The sequence below is a fragment of the Wyeomyia smithii genome, chromosome 3 (assembly GCF_029784165.1).
Source record: "Wyeomyia smithii strain HCP4-BCI-WySm-NY-G18 chromosome 3, ASM2978416v1, whole genome shotgun sequence".
Lineage (NCBI taxonomy): Eukaryota > Metazoa > Arthropoda > Insecta > Diptera > Culicidae > Wyeomyia > Wyeomyia smithii.
In genome coordinates, this window is record NC_073696.1 from 191,058,695 (window position 1) to 191,071,052 (window position 12,358).

Genomic DNA, 12,358 nt, shown 5'->3' on the forward strand with positions numbered 1-12,358 from the left:
GAATAAGCACCAGAATAGTATCGGTTTCATAAAAAAAAAAAAAAAAAAAAAACTATTAATTCACCAGATTGTCTTTGTGGCGGGCAACATTCAATTGTACTCTATTGACCGAAAGCGAAAGCGAGGAGTGCCACGGGTGTACGAACCATGAGCTACAGGCACTACGTGGAGAGATTTCCATTATGCACCTGACAAAGGTTTAGAAGCTGCAATGGATCGAACATATCACGAGGATGCCATACGACACTGGCACTAACAACAGAGAGGCCCATCGTGGGAATGTTGAGACGCCTAGGGAATTAACAGAGAGCAGCCCAGGACCGAGTGGAGTAGAGAAGATTTTTGATACGGCAAAAGCTACTACTGAGGATCCGATTTGGCGAAAAAAAATGGCAGACGATACTGACAGTTTATAGCACAAAAATAGGAGGAGATATCCAGGGAACAGTTATAAAATCTTTGTTTCAAATGATGTCTAATAATTCTAACAAGTAGTTTCTTACCAGATTTTTTAATTCGCCTGAAAACTTACCCTTGCCTCCCAAATTGGACAATCCAATTCCCCTCGGCATGTAAGATCTGAATTAACAATCGACAACTCTAAGCCAGGGAGCCTGACTGAATCTAAACTGGTGAGTTGAGGTCGTCGCCTATAGCCCAGCTGCAGATTCGATCATGAAAGAGATAATCGCATATAAAACTCCCTGATACAATCTGCGACTACTAGAGTGCTACTCAGGTATTCAACAGCGACAACTACTTGACCATTTAAAGAAACACAGTTTGAAATCGTTAGAATTCATAAAACACTTTTTAATGAAAGAACCACATATAGTACCGAAATTCAATTTATTTCCGCTATTAAAATATTCTGTATCTTAAATGCATATAACTTAAATGCATATAACATCTATCAATGCTCGCAGATAAAATTAAATAGGATATGCTATACTGCCTGGAAACTCGAGTTGAGTGGCTAGCGTGTATCAATTGCTTAATATAAATAGTTATCTCTTATTAATTTAGTAAATGGAATTTGACGAATGCTACATAGAATCAGATAATATTTACAACACGATGATTTCTTTGCCTACACTTAAAAATACTGTGATAAGAAGCTTCTTAATTCGCTAATAGTACGAAATTGAAATGCACTTCACTTCAATAACAAAACAGTTGAATTGCGAAAATTCAGCTGTTAGTGAACTTTTTCATCTGGGTTAATTTCTACATATCGTTATACATTTTATCGTTATTTAAAACAGATAAATTTTATCTGTGCCCAAATCTTACACTGTCAAATTGTATACGTTCATTATGTAACGATAAAACAAGCATTACCAAGCGAGGAACTAATAAAGGATAAGTACACTTTATCTGTTTCTGTGTGTGACCGTCTCTATGCGACAACGTCCGGCACCTAGGACGAGGCCATCAGTTTGGCTGCTTGTATAACGTTGTGCTGATGATGATATCCAGCGAGATCGGCAGCCGTGCTGTGATGATGGTGGTGATGATGATGATGACCGTGGGTTAGAGCTCCATTCACTGCTCCGCTAACAGCCGCCGAGTGAGGGCTATGATGGCTATGCAACGAACCAAAAGTTCCTCCAAAGTAACCGCTCTGCAGACAGTTGTTCATGTAATCCCCATAGCCGTTGGAGCTGACCGAAGTTGGAGTCGAAGCAGCTAGCGGATTGGATTCGGATTTTATTTGACCGAATGGAGATGCTCCCAGACTGCTACCAGTATTGTGGATGTAGTTATTTGCGGCGGATGAATGATGAACAGAATTCGATGTGGGTGTCGAGTAGAATGGGGATGTATTGTGCGTCTGCTGCTGCTGTTGTTGCTGGGATGAGGAAACCGAACCGCTGAGATTTCCTCCACCCAGAGATCCACAGGACAACGAGGAGAGATCGTATTTGCTTCCCAGGCCCAGTGGCGAGGAGTGATGAGAAGACGCCAGCGACGAGGACAGGTTATACGATTGATGGTGATGAGGCGAAATGTGTAGAGATCGTAACGGTGGGGACGTCAGATTCGGTGTCTTGGGACTCACCGAAAGGTGTTTGGAATTTCCATTTCGATCTGTGTGCAGATGGGATGCTGGAATTGGAAGAAAATTTTGCATTAGTGAATTATTTCAGCGGATTAGAGATTATGAACCTGCTTAGCGTGATTTCTGATGCTAACATTTAGTTGTGCATCTCCTGTTTTTAAAATATACCATACGTTTCAACATATACTACATAACTCACTTGAAAAACAGATGCTGCGTGGGCTAAACTCAACATAACAACTCAATATTATATAGTTTTGAAAAAAAAGGCAGTAAGTGTTAAGCTTCCCAGAAAATCCCAACCATTAAATTGCATATGGTCGGAATTAGTTAGTACTTTGAAATATTTTTGTAGTGGAAATCGTCAAAGAAGGTAATAACACTCTTCAAATTTGTGAATTTATAGCGCTTAGCATTGACTTATATTTAAACATTTTCGACAGTTGTGACCAAACTTTTTTGAATTATTCAACTGCATTAATCAGCTTTACTAATACGCGAAAATGTCGCTGAGCTGAATTTTCTTGTCAGTTTCATGTAATTCGGCTCAAAAAATCGTAGATTTATACTCTCAGATTTGCATGACGAAGCCATTTTCATTAGAATTATTTTAAAACAGGTTAGTTTTAAAAAGCATTTTCTCAGATATTTATTCTTCATCAAAATCTTCGTTTTTTTCTCTGGCCATTATTGATCCTGGCCGTACAGCCATTGTTCTCACGCTGGCAGTCTAAGAGGTTATTTTCTGCTTGTTACAAGTCTTCAGAAGCATCAATTTTTCCTTAGCACGTTGTACGTTTTTCAACGATACAAAACGAGTGAAATGATTCAAATAAATGATAACTGACCATCACCCATATCCTCCTTTTTCCCGACGAGGGCCATCACATCGGTTGCTCCACCCGTACCAGATCCGCTTTTCTTGGGTTTCCGTTTGCGCGTTTGGATGCCATCCTTGCGCATCGCCAGTGGTCGGTTTACGCCGTGCAGCTTGAAATACAGTCCACACGCGTTGCACACCGGTTCGCCATCGTTGTTCCTTCTCCACAGCGTCGTAGTACGTGTTCCGCAGTTCGTGCAACAAAGTCCCAACCGACGAGTGGCAGTCTATATTGGGTGTAAATTAAGAAAAGAGAGAGAGAAAAAACATACTGAATTATAACAGTTTTTTGTCGTACAGTTGAACTGCAATGTATTGAGAAAGAGATAGAAATGAAGAAAGGTTCGTGTCTTGGCTGAGCATAGGAAAACAGTGGGAGAGAGGAAGAATGTTATTACAAAACTGGAATACTCACACTCACCAATCTCTTGCTTGGCTTTATCAAGGGACGATTCATACCGTTCATCTTATGATAGAGCCCGCATGCATTGCAGAGATAGTGACCGGTGCCGTCGCGACGCCAGAGTGGTGTTGAGATGGCCCCACAATTGACACACTCCCGTCCCTCGCCGAACTGGAATTCCATTGCACTATCTGTACGAGTAGAGTAGCGTCATCGTCGATGTGTGTGAGCGTCCGTACGTCCACCCACATCCAAGAAATCCAACAAATACGGCGGTGGAGGGTTCCGCACGGCAATCGGAATCAATTTATTTTCACGCCACAGTCCGAAGTTGGGCCATTAATTAATCGAATTTATTGGAGCAATTTAATTGGACGAAGGACGCGCGTGCAACATTTTCATTTAGTTTCAAACGAACGAATCGGCAGGCAGAGAGTGTGTTTAGGGTGTGTATTCACGGGTGGATTATTTAGAACCGCCGTTGCATTTGGGAGTTACGAAAAAAGAAGGGGAGAGAGAAAATGCTTTAGTTAATTTATTCGCCGGTTATTACCTTCTTCAAATTACCATATGGTGACGTCCGCTGGAATCCGGTCGGATCGTAGGCGCGCCAGGAGCCCATCATCACGTTCTGCGCGTAGAACTGCGGTGGGAGCTGAGTGTGAGTGGTGCCTGTTGGTGTTGGATGGCGCGTTTGTAAGGCGAATTCGCGCGTAAAGTGGTGCCGGTCCGACGTGCAAGAAAAGAAGCAGAACAAAATGGAGTAGACGGTAAGTGCTTTGCATGTTGTGAGGATTTGAGCAATGTGTACAAGAGTAGGGGAACCTTAAAGCTGCTCCTAAGGATATACATATATTTGCGAGCTCTCTCGCTACTGGAAAGCTTGAAACATTTTAGTTGACCGGGAATTGCATACATACATTAAAATTATTGGGAGCTTTACAAAATCCTGATAAATGAGCCCATGCTCAGTCGAAATGCGTGCATAAGAAATGGCTTGAATAACTTAGTCAACACGTTAAGAAGTATATAATCAAATGGTTTGAAAACTTCATGAGTTAACTAAAAATAACTTGCAAAATGAGATTGCAGTTTGTGCGGTTTATAAAAATTTGTGACTGAGCCAGTGTTCAATCTACATTTGAATCAATTTTTCATACTTTCGAATCACCTTTTAGTTTAGTATCCAGGTTCAAAATTCCTGCGTTTTACAACTAGAAGCCGAAACAAGTTATGTATGTATTTATATAAGTAGAAAGAAAAAAGATTTATTTGAACATTTGTGGTAACAACCTATTTGATATTTTTGCTGAGCAAGAATAAAAAAATTGTCATTTCAACCATGAAATTCACAAACTTTGTTCTAAAGGTCAATAGTACTAATTTTTTTATAATTTATTTTTAACCACCATCTCTTGGTCTTCGGCCCAATTGGGGGTTTAAGCTTCTTGTTAAATAATAAACCAATAATAAACATAAATTTGCCACATTTAAGGTAGTTCAAAAATGCTCCACCGAAGATAAAATAACAATAATATCAAATTAAAGTTGAAAGAATGACATGACAATAGACTCATACCCAGAAAGTTCGAATGGTAAGAATATTTACTCAAAAAAAATCATTGAAGAGCTACGCATGAACTTTAAATTATTAATTCTTACTCAAGTGTATAAGTATATGGTGTATTGGACCTAAAAAAATATAATTACTTCCTTAAAAGGGCTTCAAGATACCACTTGTATAACTTCTTACCTCGATCTATTCCATGTAAAAAATAAAGTCTTACTGATATTTTTTAATTGCTATGTTGGTTCGTACTTCTATAATTACAATAAATCTTACAATGCAGTGGCAAAAAAATGGCGTTTTTGGGGTTAAAAAGCAGGGACAACTATGTTGCCACCAATGTGTTTTTTTTAAAGGTGGCGGGGAAATCTGCAAACAGACACCTGAGAAGAGAACTCAGGGTTACACTCCCCCAGACACCTACTGATCCCTGTCCCGACCCACTTAAACCCCTCCAGTCTCCAGCCCTGGTCTTCCCGGAACGACGGTTAAGTATTACGTCGGGAAGTGGCTTTTGTGCGTGATGCACCCTCTTTACTCTTATATTCTCCTAGCTAACTACCTGGAGACTGGTAGTTAGCTACCACTGGCGTGTTGGTGGTTGACCCACCACACCCGTTGCAGCTCCAGGACAATCTGAGAGGCGGCCGCACAAACCGCGTTCCAGATGTCCGGGTTGTCGCACATCCTCCGGACTATATTGTCCGAAGTAGTGCCAGGCCCGCTCACAGCCATCATGGGAGACCCCGCGTGTCCGAACCTGTGCAGATATTGCCAAATAACCATGGCTTAACAGGATTTGTGTCAGGTGGAAGTTCACTTCACCATGTTGTCTCCCGACCCAGCCGGATATCTCCGGTATAAGTCGGTGCGTCCAACTGCCTTTTGTGGAGTTGGAACATTCTCGCTGCCAGCGGAGCATCAAGAATGACCTTCTGGTACCTCGTATGCCCCTTGTGTCACGTTGGTCAAAGCACTCTCTGTCCTCCTTGATGGCGATGCTGATAGGCATCATGCCGGACAAGACACAGATTGCATCGTATGACACCGTACGATACGCACTCGCAACTCTCAGGCACATGAGCCTGTAGGTACTTTCCAGTTTACGACGGTAACTGTTAGTACCTAGCGCTCTGGACCACACTGGCCCACCATACCTAAGTATGGACGAAACCACACTGGCAAGAAGTCTTCGCTTGCCGCCATAAACCGCTGAGCTATTATACATCATACGAGATACTGCTGCAATAGCCGATGAGGCCCTCTTACAGGCATAGTCGACGTGGCTCCCGAACGTGAGCTTGTCGTCGACCATAACCCCCAAGGGCTTCAACGATCGCTTTGAGGTGATGGTGCAGTCACCGACTCTGGCCACCGCCTGTTGCTCCGATTTACGGTTGTTAACAACCGTAACCTCCGTCTTATGGTGCGCGAGCTCCAGTTTCCTGGAGCGCATCCAATCCTCGACCTTGCGTATGCAGTGCGCAGCCGTCAACTCGACCTCTTCGATCGACTCGCCGTAAACCTCTAGCGTTATGTCGTCTGCAAAGCCGACGATCACAACCCCTACAGTAAACTTTAGTTTCAACACCCCGTCATACATGACGTCCCACAACACCGGACCCAGGATGGAACCTTGCGGAACCCCTGCGGTGATTGGAACGCACTTCTGACCCTCCTCTGTGTTGTAAATCAGTACTCGATTCTGGGAGTAGTTTTCCAGAATCTTGTACAGCGACACCGGTACATGGATGCTCCTGAGCGCGAGCGCTATGGAGTCCCAACTGGCGCTATTGAACGCATTCTTCACGTCGAACGTGACGATTGCGCAAAAGCGTATTCCCCTCTTCTTGCGCTGGAGTGCTATCTCCGCCGTCTTGGTGACGGAGGCGATAGCATCCAGCGTGGACCTGCCCTTCCGGAAACCGAACTGGTTGCTTGCCAGACCGTTTACACCCTCTGTGTACCTCACCAGTCTGTTGAGGATAATCCTCTCAAGTACCTTGCCCGCCGTGTCTAGCAGGCAGATAGGCCTATATGCCGATGGATCACCTGGTGGTTTCCCAGCCTTCGGCAGTAGGACCAATCTCTGCCGCTTCCACCTATCCGGAAAGAGACAGTCATCCAGGCACCTCTGCATGACTACTCGAAACAGCCCTGGGGCCGTTTTTATCGCCAGCCTGATTACCAGGTTAGGGATACCATCCGGTCCCGGTGCCTTGCTCACCTTTAGAAAGTTGGCGATCACGGTGAGTTCCTCATTCGTAACCCTTGCCTCCTCCTGAACCTAGACACGGCTGTCGTCGCCCACGGATTGGATGCTCGGCAGGTTGGTCGATTATCCCTGGTCTGTGTCTGAGATACTGGAACGTCGGACGTGGGACTCGACCGCCGGAGGCCAAGAACTTGGCTCGTGGCGCGGAAAGAGTCCCTCGATGACTCGCTCCAGCATCGCTGGTGATCGCTCTGCAGGCGCCAGCGTACCTTTGGTCTTGGCCATTACGATCCTGTAGGCGTCACCCCACGGGTTCGTATTGGCACTCGCGCATAGCCTATCGAAACAGGCCCTCTTGCTGGTGCCACATGTGTACATGGGTACATGTGTGTTCTAAGAACTGTTCTTTCTACTGTAAAGAACACGTTTTGCTGAGGTTCGAGTCGACTCCTTGCGTAGTTTCCACGGCCTTATGAAGGGTTAGGAAAACACTAAGAAGTTTGAAATTTTGTAGCCGCGGTATATTTTCATTTGAATTTAGAAATTTTTTGCCACAGGGAAAAATGTTTAGGCAATACACATACAGTTTTTATCGTGCATATTGGGACTGATTTCCAGATAACTAATCCTGCTACATTCTATTGTATGAAAATAAACCGACAATAAGCAGAGATTTTATTTCCATTTATTTTTTTTTTCATATTACCATGTCGTAGCTGGCCATAAACTGGTGTTGTTCATAGCTACAATCAATGTGAGGAAAGCACACACGGGATTCAAATTCTGTGAGTGATGAATTAAGTAATTCAAATAGTAACGACCGCAGGCCTTCACGCCGACAGATTCGTCAAACAGTGCTGTGCGGTGCCGAGAGCTTCTTAACCAAATCGCTCAGGGTGATCCCAAAGTTCATCCGAACTGCTCTGCAAACTTTCAATCGTAGCTGCTTGTCAATCGTTCCACTTCTGCGATTGCTGTCATCAGCATTACAACATTACAGTTTCATTGAATCGTTTCAGCAATCTGTTTACGGTTGATTTGGGGAATTTGAGGCACTTCGCAATTTTTGCACCTGACCACGTCGGATTTTCAATGTGAGTGTGCAAAATTTGCTCACGTCTTTCACGGTCATCGTCGAAACCCGATTAGAAAGAAAAAACAAAAATGTAACAGAAGCTGTTAGTTTGTTACGGGAAAAACCTTACAGGCTGTGTTTTCAATTTGATCCCGTTAGGTGTTAAAATAACAGAAATTATAACATAAATGATTCTACTAGTATCAAACACATATCAAAATTTGTTACTGATGTATCAGCTTTTTAACAAAATAAGATAGTTTATAGAACAATATAATAACATACATTGTTAGAAACAACAGGTTTTGATAAAAACGAAAAATTAGTTAGAGTTTTTTCAGAACTACTTCATTTCACGTTTTGTTATTATAACTCATTCGGATAAAATTTTGTTATCAAAATTATATGGAAAAATACAAAATTGTATCAAAATAAGTTATTTGTATCTCGCGTTGATAGAATTTTGTAATAATTCTTGGTCTTGAGCGACACCCTCATCACACGATAAATTATAGTCGTTGACTGCTATTAAACCGTAAAGCGAATTAGATTTGACCAACTTTGTAGCCTGCAACTTCAAACTCATTTCGTAATCTTCATTTGGCGAGCAAAATGGGTAGGAGCGTTGTCTTGGTGAATGAGCACTTTTTTTCGCCAAATGTGGCTGCTCGTCTTGATTTCAACCTTCAGTCGATTTAATAATGTACAATAATACTGCTTATTGAGTGTTTTACCATGTTCAAGATAATCAATCTATATTATGTCTTGCGAAACAAACACTTTGAATTCAACACCGGTTGATTGTTGTGTTGTTGGCACTTCAAACGACTCTCTTTAAGCAAAAGCCGATCTACCGATTGCCGATTGGGCTCAAGAGTCCAGTGCCGGATTCAAATTTCATCCATTGTCAGGACGCACCGCAAAAACTTCTTCCTGTTGCGCGTATTCGATGCAAAAATCTTCGTCGGAAGTTTGCCACGTTGGTCTTTTTCAACAATTGTTGAAAAGTGTGGCATCCATCGCACATACAGCTTCTTTATACATATATAACGAATGTGTGTAAACATTTTACAGGGTGATGAGTTCGAATACATTTTGAAAATGTCTCAAAGAATTAAATGCAAGTCAAATTTTAGGGGTGCCTACTTTATGTTCTCTCTGTTTGGCCAGCATGTATGCCCAAACAAAATAGCCAGAAGACCAAGGTCCGGGAAGCTGGGAGGCCACAAAGTCTAATCGAGAAAATCAAATTCCGACTCCACGGTTTTATCCACCGCCATTGGGCCGTCCTGTTGAAAGATGTAATGATCCTTCTTGTAGAGGTCCCAAAGTGCCGGGACCTTCTCCAGAACCTCGGTTAGCAGCGATCTTCCGGATCGACCGGTTCATTCGCTGGTGTCCACGGCATCCAGGGTCTCACACAGTCCTTAACCGAGCCCGTCTCCCAGTACTGATGGATGGTGTTGGAGATGAAATTCCGCTTCATCCCGTAGGATTTCAATCGCCGGCATATGTTGCTGGGTCGCGACGCCTCATCGTGGTAAACAAGCAACAAATGACAACAAGCCGACACCGTGCTGACACCAATACCAACACACAGAATGCACATTGTGCGCACTTACACAACATTGAAAAATTGTATTCGGACTTATTGACTCTGTAAATGATATAACAGAGCATTCCTCTGAGATGCCTATGGTTTTACCTACACCTATGGGTGCAAAAGAAGAAGTAGGGTGGGGAACATATTCTAAGCAGCTTTATGAACCGCCTGTGCATTGAGACGAAATACTCGAAACGTGTTGGGTGAAATTCAAACAAACGTATATCAACGCCTGTTCTCTGTTCTCTATCTTTTTCTTTGTCAGAACTTGTTTTCAGATTGTGAAACTAAGTTAGCAAACTTTAACAATAATCAACTAAAGTTACCAATCGAGGGACACTATTCCAATCACCCCGAAACTATTTTAAGCAGTTTCCATCTGTTTTGCAGGCGTTTTTTTTAGCACCCGAAGTGGCTCCTGAATCGCTGCAATATAGGTCGATTTGTTTCGATTATTGTTTGTGCACAGATTTCTTTGTATTTAAAGGTATTTCTTATATTCGTAAGACAGATAGACAATCAAAGTTTTCGATTCCTTCATTGGAATTGTCGATATTGAACAAAATTCAGGAGTTTGAGGCCTGTTTTCTTCGACTGATTAAAATAGGCCCGACTGCTTAAGCCGTCCCTAACCCTAATAAGAAGTTTTTTTTCGTAACTTCAAATAATACTACAGACAAGTAAATAGTTAGTAGACCATTTTGCCATTTGAAAATTGTCCATTTCACTAAATTTGACTAAATCGTTCAGTTGGATGTGACATACAAATTCCACTTCATGGTTTATTTAAATAATAAATAAACAGAATCAATAGTAAATATGAACTATTTTGGCTCGATAACCAACTAACCAACTTTGGCATACTCTGAAGGAGGTTCCGGAGGTGTTGGGGATCCAGCTCGTCCTGAACCTTCTTCAACGTAGCGTTTTGCACAATTGACCACCATTTGTCAATAGGATTCAAGTAGGGGCAAACCATGGCACAAAAGATCAAAAAATTGGTCGCAGTGATGAAATACCCAACACGGAAAAGGGGCAAACCATAGGTTTGATCCGGGCCGATTCGAAGAATTCTGCCATTTCCTTGCTGTATGCTTCGGGTCATTATCTTGCTGGAAGGTGAAGTTGTCCTCCAGCCTTAATTCCAGCATGGATTTTTTCAGATTGCCACACAAAATGCCGATGAAATCATCTGCAGTCATAACCACCGTCAAGCCAACAGGGTGCTTCCACCACCGTGCTTCATAGTTGGTTGTAGATACCGGCCCTAGAGATTATTGTCACTCTTTCACCACAATCAGAGTCGCCTTTTCTTGTTAAACATCTCTAATTTGGACTCGTCCGACCAAATAACGCACTTCCAGATCGAGAGCTCCAGCGGCTTTTTGACATGGTCCCTCGCAAACTGAAGTCGTTTTTTTACTTTGCTGATCACAAGTCGGCGGAGTAGCTCTTAAGGTCCCGTTCCATGAAGCGTCGTCGAGTAGTGCGATTGAAAAGATTCAGGTCGTTACTTCCCGAATGATTAATCTGTCCGTTCTTGCATAAATCTCACTTTTCGATACTCTTCCCGGTCGATTTGCCACGCTGCCGAGCGGACCGCACTACGGCTTACCCCAAACTTCTCAGCAATGTTTCGTTGAGACTCCTCATGCTAAAGGTCACGCACAATCAAACGTCAGACCTGTGTTAAGATTTACTTCCCATCTAAATTCCGGAAACTTCCACAGCGAAAAAACATGTCTCTACGCATGAATATTTGACTAAATAACTAGAAAATTATGTTTAGGTCAAATGTAAACAAACATCTGTCAAAACCGAGAGATGCATGGATTAAAAAACGGTAAAAAAATTGACGCAAGTGGATTTTTTTATGCACAGTGGTACGAGTCCGATCAGAAGAGCATAACTAAAAATTACAAAATTCTATCAACGCGAGATACAAATAACATATTTTGATACAATTTTGTATATTTCTATATAATTTTGATAACAAAATTGAATCTGAATGTGTTATAATAACAAACCTGAAATGAAGTAGTTCTGAAACAAGTCTAACTAATTTTTCTTTTTTATCAAAACCTGTTGTTTCTAACAATGTTTGTTATTATATTATTCTATATACACTAAGGTCGCTTTTTACGCGTTTTTTTTACGCGAGTTCCGGAATTTACGCCGCTTTTTACGCGGATTCCGGAATTTGTGCGGTTTTTTTACGCGGATTCCGAACTTACGCGGTATTTTTTTTTGCCCGGATTTCGGTTTCCCTTCACTCGGAATGCAAAATTAACGATGGTTTTTTTTACGCGGATTCCGGAAGTTACGCGTTTTTTTTACGCGGATTCCGGAGTTTACGCGGGTTTTTTACGCGGCACGTATCCCCCGCGTAAAGGGCGACTTTAGTGTACTATCTTATTTTGATAGAAAGTTGATACATTAGTAACAAATTTTGATATGTGTTTGATACTAGTAGAATCATTTCTGTTATAATTTCTGTTATTTTAACACCTAACGGGATCAAATTGAAAACACAGCCTGTAAGGTTTTTCCCGT

At 42.1% G+C, this 12,358-nt stretch overlaps 1 protein-coding gene across 3 annotated transcripts in view; it reads right to left on the reverse strand.

Moving 5' to 3' along the window:
- Positions 1-860: 860 nt before the first annotated feature.
- LOC129731731 (GATA-binding factor A) overlaps positions 861-12,358 on the reverse strand; it is a 104,782-nt gene continuing 93,284 nt past the window's right edge. The window contains exons 3-6 of one of the 3 annotated variants that reach the window (XM_055691959.1): positions 3,913-4,017; positions 3,364-3,536; positions 2,911-3,169; positions 861-2,109 (exon numbers count right to left, since the gene is read on the reverse strand). In XM_055691959.1, the coding sequence (XP_055547934.1) occupies positions 1,421-2,109; positions 2,911-3,169; positions 3,364-3,536; positions 3,913-4,017 (1,226 nt within the window). In that variant the 3' untranslated portion in view covers positions 861-1,420. Of the gene's footprint in view, positions 2,110-2,910; positions 3,170-3,357; positions 3,537-3,898; positions 4,018-12,358 lie in introns of all 3 variants that reach the window. The other 2 variants (XM_055691958.1, XM_055691960.1) reach the window with 2 other exon arrangements.